The sequence below is a fragment of the Hermetia illucens genome, chromosome 4 (assembly GCF_905115235.1).
Source record: "Hermetia illucens chromosome 4, iHerIll2.2.curated.20191125, whole genome shotgun sequence".
NCBI classification, from domain to species: domain Eukaryota; kingdom Metazoa; phylum Arthropoda; class Insecta; order Diptera; family Stratiomyidae; genus Hermetia; species Hermetia illucens.
Window position 1 is genome coordinate 135377798 of NC_051852.1, and position 25381 is coordinate 135403178.

At 41.6% G+C, this 25381-nt stretch overlaps 1 protein-coding gene across 1 annotated transcript in view; it reads left to right on the top strand.

The window, feature by feature from the left end:
* Positions 1-380: 380 nt before the first annotated feature.
* The window catches only part of LOC119655069, a 64465-nt gene continuing 39464 nt past the window's right edge, over positions 381-25381 (top strand). The window contains exons 1-3 of the mRNA XM_038060765.1: positions 381-623; positions 18872-18973; positions 19026-20429. Coding sequence (XP_037916693.1) covers positions 609-623; positions 18872-18973; positions 19026-20429 — 1521 coding nt within the window. The 5' untranslated portion in view covers positions 381-608. The remainder of the gene's footprint in view (positions 624-18871; positions 18974-19025; positions 20430-25381) is intronic.

Sequence of the window (25381 nt, forward strand, 5' to 3'; positions counted from 1 at the left end):
TCTCAAATTCACGGAATCTATCGACTCAGCATTAATGAAAACAAGCAGTAGATTAATGATGTTCAAAATTCATTAACCAGCACCTGACTCCACGGGTCGCGATGTTCAAGATGCCAAATGTGGACATAGTGAAAATCCCGTAGAAATTATTGAAGATGTCGATACGTGATGATGCCTCCAGTGATAAGTCAGGGACGTCAAGATGGAAATATACACATGGAGCACACATCTTCAGACCAACATGACGAGGTAAGTTGGCTACTATTTTGTTGCATCGGGAATTGTTATGTTATGCGTCTTCAAATCTGAGTCCATTGAAAGAAATCAACAAACAAAAATACACAACTTGAATATTACCAATTCAGTTTGCCTGAAGACTCTTAACCGTAAAGATCATCAACAACTCCTTATTGGTAGTTGAAGTTGGTTCGCGTTGGAATTCAAGTGTCGCGGCTAGACGAGTTCGCAGTTGCACTGTATCTAGTGAAATCGAAAGGGACGAGATTTTTTTTCGTCCAGGTTTATGAACCCCGGTGTGAACTTGAACCAGATCGAAAGTTGCATGTGAACGTAGGTTTCGAGGAAAAGGAAAATCAAGGGCCGGTGACATGAAGTTCTTCATTGTGAGTTTTTAAGTGTTTTTGATTTTAAGTGCTTATTGGAAGTCTAGTACGCTCTATAATGTCATCTATATTACCCAAACAATTATATCAGCAGTGACACTTACATAAACTATGGTGGATAAGGATCAAACTCGTACCATGAGTGGTGTCATTAGCTTTAGCAATTAAACTTTGGTGGCAAAGAAAACACCATTCATCTATACTTTATTAAAATATGTTTTATTCAAATTCAGCAATTGTTAAAATTCAGCAAATCTGTGTTGACTAAAGAGCACTCCCAAGGCCCTCATTTACATTAAAAAGAAATTGATGAAAACAATTGATTCGTCTATTAGTTTATACCAGCAACTGTTGCCTTACCAATTCTAACAACTATGGTAGCACCAAGACCCAAAATCCTTGTAGAGCCAGAAAGTGAACTACTCCTTATTACTTCTTCCTTCCGTTCCATATCACATGCAAAACATCAAAAATGGCAAACGCATTTACGTTTCTTTGCCTCCAACCTGCGAACCTACTCGAATTTGGTGACCCGAATTCTTCGCTCCTAATCAGGCAGGATGCCTCCAAACATTCACATTCCATCCAAGGCAAGCGGGCATTTTCTCCTTTCGGATGGAATTAAGAGCAAACAGATTAAAACAGCGGAATAAGGGTTGATGGAAAATTTATAAGACGAACATTTCAACGTAGCTCATGCACTTTCCTGGAATAGAAAAGTGGAGCAATCAACTCAACTGTCGTTTAATTAGTGCAAGCGATTTTACCTGATTCAACGGAAAATTATTGGTAAATTAATTGCAACTAATAAAGATAATACCTTACCGATCTACAAGGAGTCATAACATGTGGAGAGAGGACAATTTTGGAATTCACGCTGAATTTAATCTTTATTAGAGTGTGAAGATGACAAGAATAACTCGTAACTACGAAGAAAATTCTAAATAGCTTGCTGAGTAACTTCAATATGGATAAAGATAAAAAATGTTGGTTCACTTTGTTCAATGAACTTTGGTAAATTTTAGGTACCAATTCAGTTACAAGGATGAAGCCCAAGAAGAGGGTTGAAGGGAAATAGTATAATAAAAGATGCATATTTAAAATAGGCTATAATACAATTTTTAAGGCTTTGTTTTGCAAAAGAAAACCTTATTAAAATCGGTTCAATGTCTGTCCGTCTGTCTGTCTGTCTGTCTGCCTGCCTTTCTTTTATGGATTGAGGTGGAAATCTTACAAAGACCCTGCCGCGCCAGGTTGCAGCAGCGTGTGGGATTCTCACTCACTAAAGCCACCCCCACTTTCTTCTTCTTCCTTCCCCGCGGAACCGCCGCAAACCATTACTTTGCGGGGTGGACTGCGCTTTGAGCGACCAAGCCTTCCGTTCTTCGCGTCGTCCTTGCGCGCTCCGCTCTTCCAAGTTCCTCCTGCATTCTTTTGATTACGGAATTCACCGCACACCAGTTTCCCTCCGACTTCAACATTTCCCCGATGCTGTTATGCGGGCTTAGGTTGGTTTTCAGGGAGAAGGGAGAAGGGAGAATCATCCAGTCTGAATTGTTGCAGATACTTTCTGTAACCACCATGTCCTGACAGGAATTGCGTCAGATGGTAGTTAATCTCGCCATGTCGTCGCAGGATCCACTACTCAACACGGGGGATCAAAGTGTGAGTCCAGCGACCCCTCTGCGAGTCGTCCCACCATTTTTGCCACTTCTCCAGCAACTCTCGCCTTGCCGCCTTTCGGTATTCTGCATTCTTTTCAAGAGTATTAATTTTCCTTTTCTCGTACACTCACTTGTCAGAATGTCTATCGGGATCATTCCCGCAATAACATACGCTGCTTCGCCTGATATTGTTCTGAAGGCGCTGGACACCCTTAGCGCCACCAAGCGATAAGTCATATTTACCCTCCTCCGGTTAATCTGACACGCTAATGCTTCCTCGCAAACTGGTGCCGGGTATAATAGTGTGAAGCGAACCACTCCGGCCACAAGTAATCTGCGACTGTATCTTGGGCCTCCAATGTTAGCCATCATCCGCGCTAATAATACGCTGGTATTTGCCGCTTTTTCACAGGCAAAGTCCAGGTGTCCCTTGAAATTGATTTTAGCGTCAATCATCACCCCTAGGTATTTGATAACCGGTTTCGAAGTGATGACGTGACCATCAACACGAATATTAACCGTATTTCTCTTCTTACGATTGGTAATCAAGACCGCCTCTGTCTTTTGTTCCGCAAAAGTCAAGCTGTACCATCTCCAGCCAATGCTTTTATGGCGCTAATGGTTTCGTTAGCGTACATTTCAACGTCTTCAGGTTGTTTCGCGACGACAACCACAGCTAAATCATCTTTGAAACCGATTATCGTGACCTCCTTTGGCACAGGAAGGACAAGGACCCCAATCTATCCAGTGACCTCACAGGAGAGGACCCAACACTGAGCCCTGTGGTACTCCTGCGGTGACGGTGTATTGCTTGGATCCCTCATCCGTGTCGTACCAAAAGTGTCCTCTCCGAAAGGTAACTGTTGAGGAGCTTATTCAAATAACTAGGGACACCCGTTTTAGCCAGTGAGCTTTTTATCTACTCCCAATTTGCGGAATTGAACGCATTTCTTATGTCCAATTTTTTAGACGACATCGCGTCTTGAGCCAGATTCAGCGTCTATGGCGTCGATCGTTGAGTGGGCTTGACGAAATCCAAATTGTCGCTCCGATAGTCCATCCTTATATTCAATGATAGGGAGCAGTCTGTTGTAAATGATCCTTTCGAGCATCTTTCCTGCCGTGTCGATGAGGCAAGTCGGTCGGTAAAATGATGGGTGTCCTGGGTGCTTATACGGCTTCGAGAGCAAAACTAGTTTTTGCCTCTATCATCGGTCGGGGGAAACTCCTTCTATCATGCATGTTTCAAAAACGCCGATAAACCAGTCGGGTTTGGTCTTAACAGCGAGTTTAAGGGCTCTATTCGCAACAGCATTCAGACCGGGTGCTTTGTTATCACCAATTCTCCGGAAAATTTGCGCAAGTTCCTCCCCAGTTACCGCAGGTATGGTGTAGACGTCCAATGCTTGCTTGTGTTGTTTGCGCTCCCCTTTATCCGGGAGAAAGAGCGTCATCACGATATTGAGCAGAAGGTTCGGGCAAATCCGTTGTGGTGTTCGCCCTCTCTTCATCTTCATAACCATCCTGTATGCTGTTCCCCAGGAGCTTTGGTCTGCCTCTGCGCAAAGTTCCTTGAAGCATTCTCGCTGCTGGTCCGTATAGCCTGTTTAAGCCTACCTCGAAGGTTCACATATACTTGCCGTTTCTCGTCGAAGTCCGGTCTTTCTCTAGATCGTTGGCAGATCCTTCTAGTTCGCCCTTTTTACAAGAACTCGTCGCCTCGGCATAGCAGCGTCGCATGCTCTCGTTATGCGTCCCATCATTTGCTCTACGTTTTCTGTAACCGCACCACCGGGATTTTGGCCTCCCAATAGCATCTCTATGAATGCATCCCCTTAAAACTTTTTCACGGACTAGCCCTGGTTTCCAGCTTCACGAGAACGCACATCAACGCATGGCCCTTATTCAATCTGGAGAAAAATCGCCTGGTGGTCACTGTGAGTATAATGCTCACTAAAAAAACATGCTCTCCTCGCCAATGTGGTACTCACATATTTCAGACCGACTACTGAGCCCGACCCTGCCCCACGAAACGTGGAAACATTTCCCGTATTGGCAAGGACCAAGTCTAGCTCTTCGAAAGCCTCGAACAGGATACGGCCCCTGGTGTTCGTAGTGCGACTGCCCCAATCCACGGCCCACACGTTGAAATCACCCGCTGTTTGTCTGTCAGACGCACTTTTCTCAGAAACGGCTATACCGATTGACACGAAATTTGGTGAGAAGATGGGAACTGTGAACGCCCAGACATGCAGTGAGTGATATCCTTGTACACTGAGGTTTAGGCGAATCCCCATACATGTAAAAGGAAGTTGTACAAAATTTTTTCCCCGAATATAGTCACGTTGGGTATCAAATGAAAGGCCCCGATTAGTACTTTTCGAAGCCGGTCTTAGTTTTGAGGTTTGTTAGAAAGGCGGGGAGTGGAAGGGGTGGAAAGTGAAGGTTTTTTTTACAGGACCCATTCTCAAAAACTACAAAACCGAAAAATTTCAAAAAAATCATGAAGCTTTCTCTATATGATGCCCAGGCCTCAAAATACTCTCCATATTGATATCCGTTCAAATTAAGTTAATACTAGTATATTACCATATTTTTGGGGAAATTGAGTAAAACCCCCCTTAAGTTTATCCCAGCGTTATAAAAGTTGGTAGTAGTTTAAAGTATAATAGTTTGATCAAAATCATACTATTAGTAACAAAGTTACAGTAGCTCAAAGTTAACTTTGTCGTGTAAATTTACTGCAACTAAATATTAATATCACACTAAAGTGGGTCGTCAGACATGCTAAATGCATATACATAACGGGCTACGTACAAATGGGATAGTTCTACACTCAAATATACTCACAGAAGAAGCAAACAAAACCTTTCATAGCTGAAGCGCACGGCTTCCGGTTTCTCGACTTGTTTGGCTAGATCTTTTCTGCTTATATTGAACGATGAGTTGACATACTGTTCCACGTGCCACTTGCGAATAAATCTTCTACTTACTTCAACAATTTCTAAACGGAATGTTATTAACTAAACCGACTCAGGAGTTAATCAATCCTTCCAGCCTGGGTTCGATTTCTAGTTCGACAATGGCTGTCCTTTGACTGTTTGCATTTTTTTTGCAACTATTAACTTATTTCTTGCGCTTGAACCCTAATTTCACCTACAATGAAAGTGACAAACATTAAGAAGAAAAGTGATAGATATTACGTCCAATCAGTATTAGTAAGAATGGAAAGTAGATTATTGGATCTACTTCTCATAAATTAACAATATCCTAAGAAATCATAATCCTACGTATTTACACTATCATCATAAAATCTGTACTATCATATTATGTATACCTATGTTAGTAGTTGTGAATTTTATCCACCTATTTCCACTACTTCTGACTTTTTAGGGTTTTGTGCAAAATAAAACTGTATTAAAATTGTTGCTTTCTCTCTTTTCCCTTTGCCTCCCCATCTATCTTTTTTTCTCCAAAAAACACTGATACATATGTTCCGGCGTGTGGAATTTTTACCCACTCAAAACACCCTTTAATTCGGCCTTCCCTTCGTTCATCAATTCTATTCACAACCGTTAGTATTAACCTTTTCAATGTACAGCATTTTCAACTAAACTAGCCATCACTTTGATGCCGTCGACGGTTGATCTGGCCGGGCAGAAGTCGAATTGTCGGTTTGATAAACCTTCTCCACAGGGAGAAGTTACCAACTACAAATTATTCACTCCACCATTTCCCTCTTAGTGTCTAATAGACGTATAGGTCCGTAGGAGGATGGCTCTCCAAGAGGTTTACCAGCTTTAGGCGTTTCAATACCTTAGTGAAGATCCCATGCACCAAGCATGCTTCAAACAGCTTACAACAAATATGTGCGAGAGTGACTTAACTTCCAGGTTAAGGACTTTGTTTGGTTACCGTAATTTTTTTCAATTAGCAAAACCTCGTTTGTGTTGAAAAGTCAGTCTCAGAAGCTTCCCAACCGAAAAATTTGAAAAATTTGAAATACTCTCCATCTCGATACCTGCTCAAATAAAATTAATAATAATATTCAACCATATGTTGAAAATTATCCTTGAAACTTTCCTTGAGCACCATAAACTCATATAGGACATGATATGAGACACGACAAAGGAAAGTGGAAGGTGCAAATTCTGTTATTACCATAATAAAATATATCAAAATTGTGAACAGTCTGACATATTTAATGGTTTCATACTACGCACTAAGTACAGAGCCATCATGCACCTAAATTTTCTTATACGAGATCGAAAGTTGCATGTGCGACTTTCCCTTAACAGAATAATAATAATACTGAAAACAACGAACGATTGCTGCAACCACTAAGCATGCAAGAAATTATCCGTGTAATTAGTCGACTTAAGACAGCGAACGGAAGTCGATGGAATTACAGCCGTACTGGTTAAATATGATGGCGACTACTCAGATCATCAACTAATATACACGTCAGATAGTCACATGTGCTCAGAATGTTATGGGCCCATACCAAAAAAGCTTCACTTCAGCAGGCTGTCTGGCAGTCGATGAAAAAACTTTCGGAATATGGCCGTCGGCTACACTAATTTTTCATCAACTTCAACCTTTGAAAGAATTAGTATCTTGATAAGGCTAACTAGGCTAATTCTAATCAATATGCGAAGCCAGGTAGAAACAGCAGAGAAGCTTTCAGGGCTTGTTACCACCAACAATGTTGTCCTTTAAACGATCTAAGAAATTATGATCGGCTATGCTGAGGAGAACGCAAGAGACGCTTTACTCTTCAACTTCACGAAACTGCTGGCCCATGTTGCTCATTAATGAAAGCAAGACGAAATGCATGGTGACGCTCCACTACCATAAAGACTACAAATTTGTAATTGTTGAAACACTTTTTTTTAAATTCAAATACACGAGAAGCACGTGTAGCCAACAAAGCCCATCTCGAATTACAGAAACTGGGTCAAATCAAAGATCATACAATACAGGGCAATGAAATTGAAATTGCAGTCCTAATGTATTATTCGGAGACTTGGGTTCATAATAAGCAAAATGTGTTCGATAGGAGAGTTCTGCGATTAATTTTTGTCCCCCTACAGGACGTTTCTATAGCCTATAGGCTGACGAAATGAGCCACATCATAACCCTTTTACTATGGATAAAATCCAGGAAAAACCTACCCCAAATGGGCGGAGATATTAGAAAAGAAGACCTAGCAGATCTTGGCTGAGATGAAATGGTGCCTACAATAGAATGTCAAGTAACAGCTGGCATTAGTGGACTTCAGTGCAAAACTAAGGCATTTATAGCTCCTTAGACCGGACATCAACCACTGCGCCAATGAACTTAGTGATACTGATACCTCCGCAAACGTGTTGACCTTTTAGTACCAAAATTACTAAATTTAGTACATTTTGGAGCTCATCTATACTTTAGTACTTCTTCCCATTTTTCCGTACTTTTCTAGTTAAATAATAATTCAGTTCTTTTCACCGAACCGAAATGAAGTTAATATTTGGTAATATCACGTCGTCACTTCGTTAAATAGGTCAAAATTTCTGTGAAATCGCAAAAACAAAAGGATTGTTTCGGTGAATGCAGTCCAATACATCATAGGAGGTATGAAATAACCCATTGAATTGGATATAAATTGGAACGATTCCTTGCAAAAGCTAGCCGTTCGGCAACAACGCGACGTCACTCGCAATTCACAAAAATTTAATTGAGTACTTTCAGAACGATTATTATAGAAATATATTTATAATGAATTATACCTAGACACTTCTGATCTGATCCTTCCCCCTTCTCCAATGTCATGGCCAGAGGATGTCAAGGCAGGGTGGGCACCTCAAAGGTCGCGCCTCACAATATATCTGAGGCAGAAGGAACATTGATCGTGGATGTGATCTGTTGTGGATCCTTCCTTTCGATCACGGCTCTCGAATCCGGAGTTTTGCGGCTCGCACGCGGTCCAGCCGTTTTTTAAGGTTTTTCGTAAAACAAAACCTTATTAAAATCGATTCACTGTCTGTATGTCGGCCAGTCACATGCACTTTTCTCCAAAAAATTTGGTGGACAGGTGGTGACTATGAAATCCCACGCATACAGCCAGTGACATAAATTTATATGGAGTTTAAAGGAGGGCTCACCATACATGCGAAGTGAGTAAGGAGTCAAAATGTACACAGTTAAATTGGGACAGGACTTATTTTCGGAAACTACCCAACACAACGAACAAAATCAGGGTGGTGCGCTCAGATGAAGTAGAGGCCTCAAAATCTGTGCTATTTCAATATCTGCCCAAATAAACTTATTAATAGTTTATTATCAACTTTTAGAAATTGACTGAAAACCGCCCTTCAGTCCATCCTAGATGTACTAAATTTAATGGACTAGCATAGAAGACAAAATCCTGCATATGTATGCCAAGTTTCATGAAAATCCGGCTATTAGTCTCAAAATTATAGCAGTTCAAACAAATAAGATCCTGACGTGATAGTTAACGAGAATAATTGACATTCGACTAAAATATTAAAATTCCATTCCCGAAGAATTTACTTTTCACTAACCCTTTTTAAGGTTTTGTGTAAAACAAAACCTTATTAAAATCGGTTTGCTGTCTGTCGCACGCGTGTTTCTCGGAAACGTTTATAGCAATTGATACCAAATTTGATGGAAAGGTGGGAACTGTGAACGCTCACGCATACAGTGATTTACCTCATTCTATGTACAATTTAGGGGGCGGGTCCCCAAACATGCAAAACGGGGGTGGGAATTGTTTTCATAAAATATAGACATATGGGATATCAAATGAAAGGTCTCAGTTAGTTCCTTTCGAAGCCGGATTTAGTTTTGACATTTTCTGGAAAGTTGGGGAGTGCGGAGGGTTGAAAGTGATCATTTCTTTAACGGACCCATTCTCAGCAACTACCAAACTAAAAAAATCTGAAAATAATCAGGAGGCTGCCAGTATACGAAATCTGTTCAAATAAAGTTAATAATATTAATTTAATAATGAAGTATATTACTATAATTTTTAGGTCCCAAAAGTTGGGGGAACTTTTCGATGAATCTATTGTGAGTTGTGTCCGGATAGCTGAGTGGTTAGATCGCAAGGCTGTCGTACGGAAGATCGCGGTTCAAATCTCATTGGTGACAGTGGAATTTGTATCGTGATATGATGTCGGATACCAGTCGACTCAGCTGCGAATGAGTACCTGAGTCAAATCAGGGTAATAATCTCGGGCGAGCGCAATTATGACCACATTGCCTCCTACAGTGTACAGTAGTGTACCGTTACCGTCTTGAATGAAGTGCTCTAACACACTTCAAGGCCCTGATCCAATATGGATTGTTGCGCCAACGATTATTATTATTAGTAATTGGCTGGAAAACCCCCCTTAAGGTCATCCTAGCATCACGATGCAGCAATATAGTCTATAATAAGAGCGTGATCCATCCAAATTTGGTAGAAATCGCATTTTTATTAACAAAGTCAAAGTTGACGCTTCTTTGCAAATTCAAGGCTTTGAATGTCAATAACACATAAAAGTGGGTATTTTCACATAATATATGTGTATATTACGTGCTCCGTACCAATGGCGCAAATGCACACTCAAATCTCTTTATAAAAGAAATACACAAAAGCGGTCATACCTGACCGGTTTCCCGACGTGTTTATTTTTATTTTCAGATTTAGATCGGGTGTTTTTAATTCGATAGGTGCACGCGAATTTCCGTGTTTGTGTTTATTTTTTAGGTCCCCAAAGGACACGTGAATTTTGGCGCAATGACGCGTGAGTGATCGAAATGCTCAAAGGACCCCCCCCCCAACACCCCCGAGCTTGGCATGGCGTGCAAGCACGTGTGGTTAGAGCGCTTCGATGGGGCTTCAATATTTGCAGGGGGACCTTCACGGTCAATTTCGCCATCTTTTGAGGTTTTTGGGATAGCTCCACCCTCTTGATCCTCTCTGGCCACTCAGGACGGTTTTTTGACCATCGACAATCCTTATTGCTATTACGATCTTCCCGACATAGTGGGATTGGTCGTCGAAGACTGAGTTTTTTCGGACTTATCCACCAGAGGTAGCTAACAGCCCTTGCTGTTTCAGAGACAAAACTCTTCTTCTTTTTCTTCGGCCTTTGTCCCGTCCACAAGTAGGGCCGACTCATCGTGATTGGTTTCGCCATTTGGCCCTATCAAATGCCTGATCTGGATGCTATTACGTTGATAGTGACCACGTCATTAATACTGATGAAAACATGCTAGTTAAGATTGGACCTAGTATCGTTAGTTGAAAAACGATTAAAAGCCAACCCAACTGGAGATGATTTTATAAATAAACAAGTATACTCTAAAAATTGATTTGAAAACGTCTTTTCCCACTCGGCGCAAACTTATGCCCGAAAGAAATATGGACACCAATCTAAATTCAATCCCTCCACAAAACAGGTCAAAGACTAAAGAAGAAATTGTCGGTCTCCTAGATTGCAGTAGAGTCGAACAAAATACCATGTAATTGCTAAAATTTTCCATTGACTTTACTGACAGCCCATTTGCAATGGGAAATAAAACTTTCTTGACATTAAATGAACCAATCAAACTCAGGCAATCAAGAGCAGAAAGCTTAGTGAAACTTTTGTAGAATCTCTTCAAGATATGAGGTCCCTTACCGATTCAAGCGTTACATTCGACCCGATTGTTCTTTTCAACGTTTTGTAGAAAATACGACGATCTTACTCCAAACATAAAGTATCTATAGGATATGTTTGCAAGATTTAATTGCCGAAATTAGTAGAGATCGACAAGGGATTACGCAGCAGCCTCTCCGTTGACCCATTAATTAGACGAGGTGAAGAATTAGTGAATCATAGTAATTTAAATTCCAACCCATCAACAAGACACGCGTTCACATCCACGGCTCTTTTTCATAGTTAATCCACACTTAATGAGAAGTCTGCAAATTTCTTGTGAATACCTAATACTTAAGATGTGATCGTTATGCCTGCAAAAGATTATCGAAAAATCTCCAAACATTCTGCAAGTGCTGGAGCCTCTTACGGCAAGTTTTTTTTAGCGCTATTATCCCAGACTCTTAATCCATCTCGCACATAATACTGAAGATATTTTTAAGCAGTCTCGGTAATATCGAAAATCGGTTAAGAGAAAAATCCAAAAAGATTTATTTCGCATCATAATATTAGCGGCTACGAAAAACACTTCAGCCACTTCGTTTTAATGGTTTCCAATTCTTCGAAAGTAATTTTCTTAAATTGTGCATAAAATTATGTAATATTCTTTCGGAAATATCATAATTGCCACTCGATATTTGGGGCAATAAGTATCAATGCAATATATTACGTGGGGCGGCGTGAGTTTGGAGGAAAGTCGGAGGTGCTTGCGCAATAGTATCTCGATTTTTTGGATCTCACTTTTGTGGCTTCTGCTGGATTTCATTGATTATCGTAGATATTTGTTGGTTTGACAATTAGAAAAAGTAGCTCTGGGTATTTGATTCATTGTGAATTCAATAGACAATCAAGTTATTAACATACATAAGTATCTATACAAAAGATTCATTAACTGAACAGTGCCTTTGTTCAGAAAAATTGGGGTGAGAAAAAAATTTCCCATACCAAAATTTGTAAACATGTTTTTCATTTTATAAAAGGATCAGTTTCGTCATCCTATTCTTCCCAAAATTGGGAGTCTGAGGGCCGGGTCAATTTCACTACTTGAATGGAGTGAATAGATCCATTTTATTTCCAATTGATTACCTCATGTTGTATTTCAAAAACTAATCTCGGCTTGCATTATTGTAACAAATGCTCCGATAAGCATTGGTGGATGCATTGGGGTGAGGCCCGAAAACTACATGGTATTTGGTTACTTTCAATTATGTTTTGGGATTGCGGGCGATGTTACCTCGATAAAAACGTGTGAACGTAATTTTCTGGACATGCATCCAGTAACTTACACAATTCCTGAATAGAAGGTTTAAATTTTTAGATTGACTTTTGTAAGAGTTGATTAACGGCATCACTGAGCATTTCCGCGTTAAATCGTGGCTTAGAATGTGCACTGAAAGTGATAGTTTATGATTACAACGATTTGCTACGCTCACCTTAGTCTGGTCATAAATATCGTCTGTGCATATAAATATGTGCATAGTGTCCATGTTATCCGAGCATACAAAAACTTTCAATCGGTATCCAATTAAATCCGTGAAAATCGCAATGTCGCGGAAGGTATAATACACCTGAGCGGTCTCTGCGCGTCGGCTAACACTCAGGTTCAATGTCCACCGCCAGGTTGGAATCCACCTCGCAGGTAATCGTTGTACAACTGCGATAATATACTCCGGGCACAGAAAAACGTCCATAGAGCCATTATCGTGACAAAAACTGCAGACTGGTTGCTATATGAGTACGGCATGGCTTGAGGTGCTGCGCCAGGTGAGAGTGATGCTGGACATGGACCCGACACGATTCCGCTGCAAGGCAGCCATTTCACTGATTACTACTGCTAACACCGCAGTGTCAATGATGGCTCGTCCACGTCAAATAAAAACTATTATTCGAAAATTAAATTGTTAGGTGAGTGCTGCCGACAGTTACGTAGGAATACTTGCAAATTGATGAACATTGAAAACTCCATTTGAATACACTCAGAAATCCAATAAAATGAACGACTCCCACCGTGAGCCAGCTCCTAGTGTATTTTTGAAAATTACATGTGGAAACCGCTGGGAAGCTTGTACGTACTTAGCATGTATGCGGGTTTTGCCAGTTCGCAATTTCTCAGAGTTAGGTATCTCCAATGGCGAATTGATTGAATCAAATAGGAAGCAGATTTCATCTGCATTGCTACATAGGTACCAGCTAGAAAATTCGCTGGTCTTTCTTCTACCTATCCATGTAAAAGGCACATTTGAAATTATATTGATGATTGCGGTATGTTTCTATGAATTATCATAATTCACCATTCATTTTTGCATATGTTTAATAAGTAATCAACTTTAAGCTTTCATATGATAGATTTTAACGATGCAAAAGACCCACCATCTCTAAGTGCTACATGAACTTGCACTTGTGAAAACCACGCTCGTAATTAAAAAATAGACAGTTCTAGCTGTTGCTCAGTAAATGAAATGATTACATGATTAAGGATAAGTAGTAAAATATCACTTTACGAACTGGACATATTAGTGAAAAGCGAAAGTGAACCTTTTAACTTTGCCAGAATTTTGCAAATATTGATGCATTGAACAACTCGCATCTTTCTGACCATGCAGTCATGGTGCCGATTTACTCCGTCAATTTTCTAAACTTGCGACTTTCCTCCTTCACAGGCGCTGCAGCTCGTTTGCGATCCTTGGTTCCCTTCGACATTTGCCTTCAACTATCTCGGCCCAGGGGCTTTTAATGTTTTGTGGTAAACAGAACTTTATTAGTTCACTGACTATCCGTTTGTCTGTCTGACTGCAATGTGGGTATTTAATTCACTAAAACCACCTCTGACGGCGCGATGATTGAGGGAGTAGAGCATCAGTCTGAGTTCGAATCCCAGTCGTCATCGGGGTCTGTGTTTGTCTTGTGTTGGTCTCACTGCTGTGAGCTTATCAGTTGCACAGTGTTAAGTGTGATGATAGTGGAACTGATGCAATATCTGACTGTGTGGATGTCCTAGACTCCACCATGGAATGAACAGGAAATATATGTATCTAAAACCACTTCCCCTCACCCACTATGCCCTGATGAACTTTCTATAGAGATTTGATCGTGGTTCGGCGTACTCCTATGTTAAATTTATCCTTTCCCTGCCGCTTTTCGTAGGCGGTCTAACCTTCGTTTATGGTACCACCAATTGCATTCCATACTTCTTGGAATTCTAGCATTTTCGGAATGATTACACTTGCAAAAGTCTCCTCTAGAGAAGTTGCATCCGCTCCCTCTCATTTCAGGAACACGAACATAACGTGCTGCAAGTCTTCATATTCACTTCAGGGCGTCATGTCCAAAACGATATAAATTCCTGCGGTATCCACTATCACCGGTCAGAACCTCAGTCAAGTGTTAATGGACATCTCTATGGTTTGTATCCTCCAATGTTGGGCGTCATGTCAGTTAGCGCAACCATAACATGCTTGAAGTTTAACTGATCCATCATAACATCGAGGTATAGATAAAGGACTTGGACTCTATTACATGCTGTCCCACACAAAACCTTAGAATTTCTTTCAACTTTCCACTGCTGACTAGTAGAACCTGAGTGTTATATTCCGCCAAATCTAACCAATGTGATTCCAACTATTCCGTGATCTCATCTCATGCCCAGCCAGCATCCTCAAGGTTTTTTACTTCTAACACAATTGCGATATCGTTAGCAAAGCCAAAAAGTTGGAGGCATAACGCATGGTCTTACCTCAAGTTTCAGAGTAATTGGCCTAGTCCTGATCCTTTAGGCACTCCATCGGTTACCCTATATTCAACTAGGCCTACGTCGCTGTTATAGAGTAACTTTCTTTTTCCGAAATAGTCCAGCTGGATCTTATAACATGCTGTCATTGACAAATACTCTGTCTCACATCGTGAGTGATGAAAGCATGGTATATTTAAGTACCGTCCTGCCACTTTATACCTGTAATTTCCTTCTCTGTCAGATTGACTACTGATCATTGATCTCACTACTGTGTAGACATGCCTTCTGCTTCCTTCACATTTGTTAGCAGCCTGTTGATTATAATGCGCTCCCTCAACTTTGTCATACTGTCCATTAAACAAATGTGATACTGGGTGGTCTCACCAGATGGTTTGCCACTTTGTTGGTAGCAGCAACAGAATCCGCTTTCCGTTGACTTGGAAAGATAGCCTCGTCCAAACGGGTATTAATGGTGGAAATAAACCAGAACAATTTTGCTTTTATTGTCGCTTTCAAAGCCATGTTTTGCTTTTTAGCCAAGCCCGGATTCTCTGTTAGTCCCTAATTGTTCATAGGCAAGCTCATCCTCTATTCTATCAGAAATATTCTTTGGGGGATATGCTCGCAATAGTGTATTTGTGTTGATGCGAAAACAGAGTGATCACTGTCTTTCGTAATAAAAACTGAGTATTTGATCTACTGGGTCGTGATACCTTTCAGCTGAGCCATTTCCGCTCTATAGGTTCCTCTCCACGAGTCGACCTTCACTATTCTGGACAGTTCACTAAACAAATGTTGTTTGCTCAAGTGGATTACCTTCTGCAACTCTCTCCGACAAGCTTTGTATTTCGCCATTTTCAGTACAATTTCCTACATGTCATTTGGACGTTTCCTTCCTTTTCGCTTGCAGGCGCATTCAGCAGGCAATTGCTTGATTTTATCACACCGCCAGCCTTTCGATAACCTTTGGGCATTTTTTTGTTTGGGATATGAGGGAGCCTATGTCCACATCTACGAGTACTTGATGTTGGACCAGACTAGAAGGAGAGTTTTTTTGTCCATAGAACCCTTATTTTGGGCAGAGCACGCAAACATTCCAAAAAGCAAGAAAGACGACTAACGGTTTTGTCTAGGCCAGAAGCGGTTCATTAGACGCTGCCTTATCTTTGCCCTGGGAGCAGCGTGACCAAAAATGGCAACTGATTTAAATCCCTCCTTTTTATACAATCGCATAGACGGCAACGGTGCGAATTATATCCAACTTAAAACCGCCAGTACTTTAAACCCAAACCAGGCCAACCAGGCATAGAGTCATCACAGGGTACTACCATCTTGCTGATATTTTGTTCAGATTTTGCCTTTCCCCGAACTTATTGGGGTGAAACTTTCCTTGAATATACCAGCAATCATAACTCCCCAAAACATCCTCGGACACCACTGTTTTGTCTCACATGACCTCGTGTCTTTGTCCTTCTCCATTCTCCTGCTCTTCATTACACTAAACAGTATACCTGGAAGTTCGCTATATGTGTAGTGTTGCCAAAGTTGGTATCTAGCACTGAGTCTACCAAATCCTTTCCGAAAGGTGTAGGTACTTTCGATATTAATAAGGACAATGTCTAGCGTTGAAAAGGTTTCCTGAAAAAGCAGTCTCTTATTATCTGAAACTTTGCTTCCCCACTGGATAGACAAGGCGTCAAGGCCCTTGCGATGAGAACGCAGATCGTGCGCTTGTGTCTAACACTAATTAATGAAACAGTTTCTCATATTCCGTGCTTGACAAAGCATAGTAACTGTAGACTTAACCCCCGTTGATCTAAGGTTTCTACAAATTTATTACCAGATCTACCGTTTAATCAGATCAACTACATTGCATTCAGCAACCGATTTAAGAGTCGTCTTCTGGGTGGCAGATCAAGAGGGACGCCTTGAACGGGAAATCACTGAATCAAAAGTTTTTTACAGGCGAATGCAGTTTCGTCCAGAGCTGTAGTAGTCGTATTAGTAGTATTAATCTGCAATGCGACATGAGTGCTAATTATATCGAAGGGAAAAACCTAGTACTTCCGACCAAAGCCGGACGAACCTGAGCTCCCTATTGTTTGGAATTGAAATAGCCCTTAGTACCCCATCCACTTGATCGGAACAATTGGAGAGAAACTGCCTTTCACTTTTCTGATCTATGAGCTCCTCCTTTTGGGGCTACACCCCAAGCTGAAGGAAAAATGATAAGCGTTGGGCCGCCACGGAACTCAATTTGTTGGTCGCATCCCGAGAGGGAACGAGCGTGACATAGTTGAACACCCTTGTCGCAGTAAATCTCGGGAAGTGCAGCGCAATGAGCCTGGTCGCCAAGGGGGATTTAATATTACGTTGTCCAGGGAGGCAGAACTGGTTACTAAAGCAATTATTTCAATGCCTTTACCGCATCACAAAAAACCTTAAAGGTAGTTGCAAGTTTTTCGATGGTCTGATGAAGGACGGTGAAGGTAGCGTCTCCATTGTCGCCGACGAGCGGCATGAGAGATGGAGGAACTATTTCGCCATGGTTTTTCAGCCATTTAACATCCGATGAACGTTAACCTCTCATGGAGTTGCCGAGTTGCTTCTTGCAGTTATCCATAAATGGGAACCTGAGATATTTCCAAGGGAGAGAACTATGGTGACTGTCGTTAAAATTCGGAGGGTATCCACGTCCTTTTTGCTGCGGCAAAGATAACAGCTGTGCATCAAATAACACTCGCACAAATAGATCCTCCTTTATCGACCACATCAATACTCTTCAAATCATTGTGGAGTATCATGCAGAGGATTTAGATCTCCACTTTATATACTCTTTATCAATTTCGGGGAGGCGAGGGATGGCATGAATAGGCAATGTATCTAAACCACTCTGTGCTTCCCGTGTGTTCCAGAGAAAATAGTAGCTATTATCAGAGCGATATATGACATAAAATGTCACATGCTGCATCGATGTCAAGTTTCAGAGGAATCTGAATTTCAAAGTAGATTGCTTCAGGGCTGCGTTTTGCCACCGATATTACTCCTTGGTGACATGCTTAACTCTACCTTGTTCAGAGGAAGAAGAGGCGTTCAATGGACCGTGTCATCATTCCTTAAATATTACTTTATCACCTAGGCATGAGCCTTGGCTAGATTACTCCGTATCTGAAGAACGATAAATAACAACAAAATCAAGGTTATCAATCTGGTCATCGCACTCTTCATATCTGCACCAATGATAGGAGGAGTATTGTAAGCGTTGACTAATATATCTATTTGCCTTTCGTCTTCCTGCTGAACTAGATCTTACTCGATGCATGAATAGCGCTAGATCTGCTTTTGGTATTTTGTTCAAAATTTGACCAGACATCAACACCAACATTTGGTTGAACTTGTTTCTTGCCAACTGTCTCACCGTACTTCTATATAGGCAGGAATGTTGCTGAAAAAACTCCAAACCTTCGTTAGCATTTTTGGCTTTCGCATACAATGGAATGCACCATAGCCGAATAGCTGACATGTAGGCCACCTTGGAAACACGTGGCCCAGCACAATGCAGGAGAAGTGCAAGCTCCTCGAGAAAGACCCGGGGGATCTGAAGCATTTTGACAGGAACCAACAGTGATGGCGTGTCGGTGTGATTGTATGCAAGCTAAATTGACAACCTCATAATAGAAGAGCAACCTGTGAAGTTGATGAAAATGGGGGAGAACTAGGTGATGCTGAGAGGGTGATGGAAGTTGAACCAGCAGAGCTTAAAATTTCTGTGCGCTACCATGACCTCATTACTGACCAAATATTCTTTTCTGGATTTATTATTAGTGACGTTAACGGGGATCGAAGGGCTTTGGAATGAACAAAGTAAGCTTGGCTTGCCTGAATTTGTTTGCGCGCTACCTAATTCGGATGAGATTTTTGATAGATATCAGTAGTGAAACGTATTGGTAACAATGCTAGGGAACATCGCAAGAAAGTCGAATGAATGATAATGTCTGGATTTGATTTACTTGTTTGAGTATCATTACAGTGTGCTGTTGCCAATTTCTTTCTTATAAAGTAATTACATCAAATTTACTAAACATAGACTTGAGTAAACCTTTCTATTTTTTTTTATCTTGTTCACTATTTGTAGTAAAATAAAACGTTTGAATTTTCTTATTTTAGAGCGCAATTATTTTTGCCTTATATGCTGTAAATCCTACAATCTCTGATCAAACCACTGACGATGCAGCATTACCATCAGCAGATCCTCTGGAAAACTTAAAGGTAAAACATTTTCTTCTATTTTGACTTCTCTTTTTCATCATGAATATTTTAGGATACGCAAAAGTACATCAGCGACAGCATCGAAGACAAAGATAATCTTGATTCATACCTATTCGCATATAACCGTGCGAAGGCCATTGGTCATGAGAAAGCATTAACCCATAAACGTGTAAAACGCACCGAACCTCAATTTATAAAGTTTGAGTTATCCGATGCAAAGGAACCAGATGAAATGACGAAGAAATTCCTGAAACGGGTACGACAACAAAGGCAACTGGAATTCGAAACATTGAAGGTCGAACCAAAGGTGGATAGGAGTGATGAAGTGCTTACAGAACCGAGAGCGACGAGGAAGAGTGGGGATCAAATTATCGATGAAAGTGAAGCTATTCAAATCTACACTCCAAACGGTCAGCAAGTGGTGAATATGCGTCTAATGCCAATTCCTGTACGAAAAGCAATTGAGAGTATAGTACAGAAAAGAAGTTTATATGAAAATCCTCCCGCAAAGAGATACGCAGCATCTCTTGATATTGCAAACACTGGGAATAGTATAGCTCCTCTATATGGCGATATTCCCTACAACTTTGACAACACTCTTTATAAAGGGAACATCAACTTGGATTTTGCCAATCAAATCCCTTATATTCCAGCGCTTTTCCCGTCACATAATCTAGTAACTATCCCCGAACCTATAATAACTCCCGTTGCTCTTCCTCTATCTGACCCTAAACATCAGGTTCAACCGGCTAAAGAAAAACCTAAATTGAAATATGTCCATTTTGCGAAGCCTCTACTTCGACCAGCCCCAGCTAAATTTGAAGCGTCTTCATCGCCTTCTCAACCGCATAATAATGTGAACATAAACCTTCCGCCGGGAGAGAAAAAAATCGAAATCAACTTCGATAACATAGGAGTTGACATTCTAAAGAATGGTGTTGACGAAACTGGCCCAGCTGAGGAGAAACTCATCGCTTATCCAAAGTTTGCAATTCCTGGCAACGCAGAGGCAATGAGCAAAGCACTGACGGACTTAATATCTAAAACGCCAACAGAACAATTGAAAGAATTAAGACAGCTATTAACCAACAAACCAGTGGCACAAAAACTACAATTGAATGCAGAGGAGAATACAGCGCCAATCCTGTTCCCACCAGTCAAGCCTGCAAATTCATCGCCAAAAGCAGTTGGAGGTAGCTTTGAAGACAATTTTGAGCATTTGGCGCCTGTGACAGATGCACCCAGGGACTATACTCCTATTACTGAGCAATTAGACGATGTTACCCCTGAACCTTTTGCGCACTATATTCCCATAAAAACGCATTCAATTGCCTTCGGTCCTACGACTCCAGCTACACCGCTTTTGTTACCAACGCCAACTTCTTTCAAAGAAGTAAATTTGGATCTATCTCCAAACTATCACGCAGTCGAGTTTACCCAGCATGACAGCAGAAAGGTAAGGCGGACAATTTTGTTTTTATCTCAGAATTTTTTTAAGTATATCATCACGAAATTTCCCATTTTATTATAGTATCTAATTGACAAAAAGTCATCTTTTCTTTAATCTCTTCCATCGAAACTCTCTCAATCTCTGCAAATATATGCAAAGATCCTTGAAAAGGATCATAATGAAAAGCCCGCAAATCCCATTTTACACATCCAGTCCGCTAAAGCACAGGTGGCATTCAGGACAGCATCGTAAACACAAGTACCCCAAATTAAATGCAAAAATGTGGAGCAACCTGTTGACATTGCCAGGCTGCAGGTCCTCCCTCGCCCCCCCTCCCGTTCCACCTCACATCACTTTCGCTCGGCACCGTGCTCATTAAGCATTTTCGTCCTTGTATGTATGTATCATCCAAATAATTTGAAAAATGACGAGAAGAATTGGAAACATGATGTAAATATGGGGCCCTTTCATGACGAGGCGTTGCACTCGGCTTTCACTGGAAACTCGTGCAAGCGTGGAGCCGTGGGGGATGATGGCGATGATTCCTGCTATTAAAATTCTTTTTAGCATTACTCGCTCGGATGTTTTGCATTTTTGATTCTCACTTGAGGTTCGAGTCGTGATTGCAACATTCGGGGAGGTAATTGATTTTATTGTATAATACTTGAGATAGAGTATAGACATGAGAAGGGATAGAGTCTACTATCAGGACCTGAAGGAAATGGGGAGATTAATGCAGCTAATAAAATTCCAAGCATTCGGGACATTATTGTGTTCTCAGATTTCAGAGCATAAATACATAATTTTTTTCTACGTAAATAATTTTTTGGTGGATATATGCATATATGATAGTAGCAGACTTCTTCAGTATCTATTTAAGTGAATTGATGATTTTTTTGAGGAGAAAACTCCCTGCCCCATGAAATCATCATAAGTTATTATATCACGAGGTGGAGTTACTTAACTTCAGCTGGTCTCTGTTCTATACGCGTCCGCTTTCGTGATGTCCTGCCTCGTACAGTTTGCTTTAGATAGATGCGATCATGGAGTTGACCCTATACCAATCTTACTGACATGCTAACATTCTTCGTTTCCCCTTTTTTCCTTTCTTCTACGAATCTTACACACTGGAAGAATATGTGCTTGGGCTCCTCTAAACTCCTCTGGATCCCACCACCCTGGCTATAAATAACTTAAAAGTACACCGTGGTCTTCCTAAGTTGGGAATCATCCTTGCGGGAGCCATACTTAAAATGGATTGTGTCTCACAAGCAAACTGCACGTGTTGCTTATAGCTGAACTTCGTATTGGTCATCACTCTGGAAGTGGACCTTGACTCTCAACAACCAGGAGCAATATATTTTAGATTACTTGTTCTACCATTTTCCCCATTTGTCTTGAAGAGATATGCTTCACCTAGAGGCTTATCAACTTTAGTCAGTAGTACCAGATTCTACTGTTTCCACGCTGCAGGAAGTTTCCGCCCCGGGCAAGCTTCGAATAACTCAGCAAATATATCAGGTCTGAATTGCACAGTGAGCTTAAGGGCATTTTTCGCTATGTCGTTCAGACTCGGGGCTTTACTATCGCCTATTCTACCGCAGCTCCTCGTCTCTATTGACTAGCGGAATTGATGTCACATTCTGTGGCCGCTGGGAGCCGTCAGTACCCTTCTCTTCCTGGGGGAATAATTCTGGGATAATTTTGAACAAGGTGAGCAAAGCTCCTTAAAAAATTTCCTCTTACTCCGCTGTATCGCAAACTTGAGCGTTTCACTCCCTTATAAGTGTGCTCTTTTTTCCCCTGATCGATCCAACCTACCACCCTCTGAGTCATACCTCCGGCTCTGTAGTAAACTAATTCAATTCACTATTTCACCAGAAATTAAGTCTTCTGCTGGGAAATGTTTTAGGGATGCATTGGAGAGATGGAGAGCTCTATCCGTAGAGGCACCAATTTTATTAGACGACTCAATCCACACCTCTATGAAGGTTTGCATATCTAAAGCTGTTGCACCCCAGCCTGAAATCTTTTTCCGTTTCGAGCATTCTGGTGCTCCGCCTGTGGCTCTAATGTAACCCTACTGACGCACCAGGACATACCCCGCGCCTATGTAAGTGTACAACCGGGCCAGACTCCCAATCTACATCACTTTCATTGGACAAGACTATATTCAACTCCGCAAAAGCTTCTAATAGACTGCACCTATTTAAATTTGCTTCTCTGCGACCCCAGTCGAGGGTCCAAGCGCTTCGTCCTCTTGTTTCGAGAACACAATTGTCAAAAATTTAATTGAATTATACGTTGCTGAGTACCATATATAAGATATTCTCCGCTATCTTGCTAGGCCGGATAGCCCCATATGCTCAAAACATGATTTGTCCATACCAAAAAAGCTTCACTCCAGGCAATCCAGCACCAGATCAGATTTTCTCTCTGCGGCAAGTGATGGAAAAACCGTTGGAATATGGACATCAGTTGCACCATCTTTTCATTGACTTTAAAGCCGCCTATGATAGCATAGCCAGGGTACAATTCTACACGGCCATGAGAGAATTCGGTATCCTGACGAAATTGATAAGACTAACTAGACTGACCCTGAATGTGTGAGGCCAGATAAAAACAGCAGGATCACTATCGAGACCATTCGACATCAACAACGTCTACGACAAGGGGATATCCTATCATACGTCCTCTTTAACCTGGCCCTAGTAAAAATGGTCCGTGATGCCGTGATGCAAGGGGTACACTCGCCCTTAAGTTCACCCAACTACGGGCTTATGCTGACGATATTGACATCATGGGAAGAACAAACCGAGACGTACAGACTGCCTTCTTCCAGATCGAGCAGGCGGCGATTGAGGCGATATCTTGGGCTGCACAGACAAGTATATGGTAGCAACGTCAGCACCAAAAACCAACCAACCAACAACATCAAACCGCACTGTTCAAGCACCTCCCAGTGATGGACGCGTCACATGCTTTGGCGATGCAATGAGCTGTAGACGTGCCTATTTTATCAGGTTGATCTAACCACACTTCTATGAAGTTCTGCTCATCCAAAGCTTTTGCAGACCAGTTTGAAATATTTCCCGGTTTCGAGCATGATTGGTATTTGCCCTGTGGCTCGACACATCTCTAAAAGAAGATTGCTAGTGATCGCTGTAGGTGTAGTGTTTGCTGACGCACCAAGGCACACCACGCGTCAAAGGTCAGGTCTACAACCGAACCTGACCCCCCTATCTGAAAATTGTTCACAGCACGTTCGTTAGCCAAAACTATCTCCATCTGTGCAAAAGTTTCTAATAAACTGCCCCCTGGAATTTGATTCTCTGGTACCCCACTCTAGGGCGCAAGCCTTTAAATCACCAGGAATCGCCTTTGGACTTCGTCCCCTTGCATCGAAAACAAGATTATTAAGCATTTCCTCGAATTCAGACAGTGTCAAACTTGGTGGGGCGTAGCAGCGGTATACATATACACCACTTATTTTCCCCCACACAAAGCCACTAGCTGCCCGAATTCCAGTACATTGTATGGCCCGGCGACCGCAAGCCCATATCGCCGCTTCTCCAGTCCAATCTGTGACGCATATACCACCGTGACGGTTTCTTTACGGTTCACTTATGATGGCGATTTCCATTTCAGATTCGAACGTGGTCTGCTCAAGTAAATCCTGAGCGACCCTACAATGATTGAGATTTATTCGAATAAACCTCACTTTCTCATTGCAGTGAGCGCCTTCCTAAATTCCGGACATTTACCATTTCCGGCAATATGTCGGTTATCCTGTCCCTCTTTTACTTCGTACAGTAGGCATTTGGGGTTCCTATTGCACTCCCTGGAAATATGGCCTTCCTCCACACACCTTCTGCATAGATCGGATCAATCAATGTTGCAAGTGCATACCTTCGCGAAGTGCTCAAACATGAGGCATTTATAGCACCTGTTTAGTGAAGTTTATTCTCTTAAACGGCAGACAACCCATCCAATCCGAACTTTTCCGGCAGCCAACAACATCTTCGCAACTTCCGCTGGTACTCGTATTGTGTCCGTTTGAGTACCGCCATAAGCTTTCCGTAAACCCACAACAAACTCCTCGGTAAGTTCTTCCAACTTGAATTACTCCTTCAGAGCAGTACAAGTGCTTTCGATGTCACTTCATCGTGATCCTTACATTGTATATAGATCTCATGTTTTTGGGCACGCACTGCGGCATTCTCCCCAAGTGAGCTTTTCACTTGAGTGCCAAAGTCATCAGTGCGCCTACACTGGATCTTTTCAGTTCGAACATGAGATCCCTTTCTGGGTTTTTCGGATTCACATTTCCGCTCAGATCTTTTAGATCGGGATCAGCTTTGACCTTTCTGAGTATCTCCGCGTAGGACAGATTGCCTTTACTGGAAATAACAATCGCATCTGGCCGAGTTCGCACTTTTGCTTTTCCTTTTGCTTTTTTGCTGGTAACTTTAGTCCATCCATCGTTTTCATTCGTCTTGGGGTTCACTGGCCGGCTTTCCTACATTCGCTCTATGCTTTCCTCCTTCCGTGCTGGTCTTTAGAATTGCCTGCCCGCCTTTTTAAGGTTTTGTGTGAAACAAAACCTTATTAGAATCGATTCGATGTCTGTCTGTCCGTCTGTCTGTCTGTCTGTCTGTCTGTCTGTCTTTTTTTTTTTTTTTTTTTTTTTTTTTTTTTGTTGAGGAGGTGGAAATCTTCAAAAAGACACTGGTCTGGACACACCAGCGTGTGGGATTTTTACCCACTAAAACCACCCCCGACTCCCTCCCTGCCCCGCGAAACCACCATAAGGTATTACATCACGGGGCGGAGTCAGCTCACTCTAGCTTTGTCACCTTTCTTCTATACGCGGCGCACGTGACCGCGCTTTTCTCCTTTCCTCTGCCTTTCGCAATTTATCTTGAATAGATGCGATCATGGAGTTCACCGCATCCCAA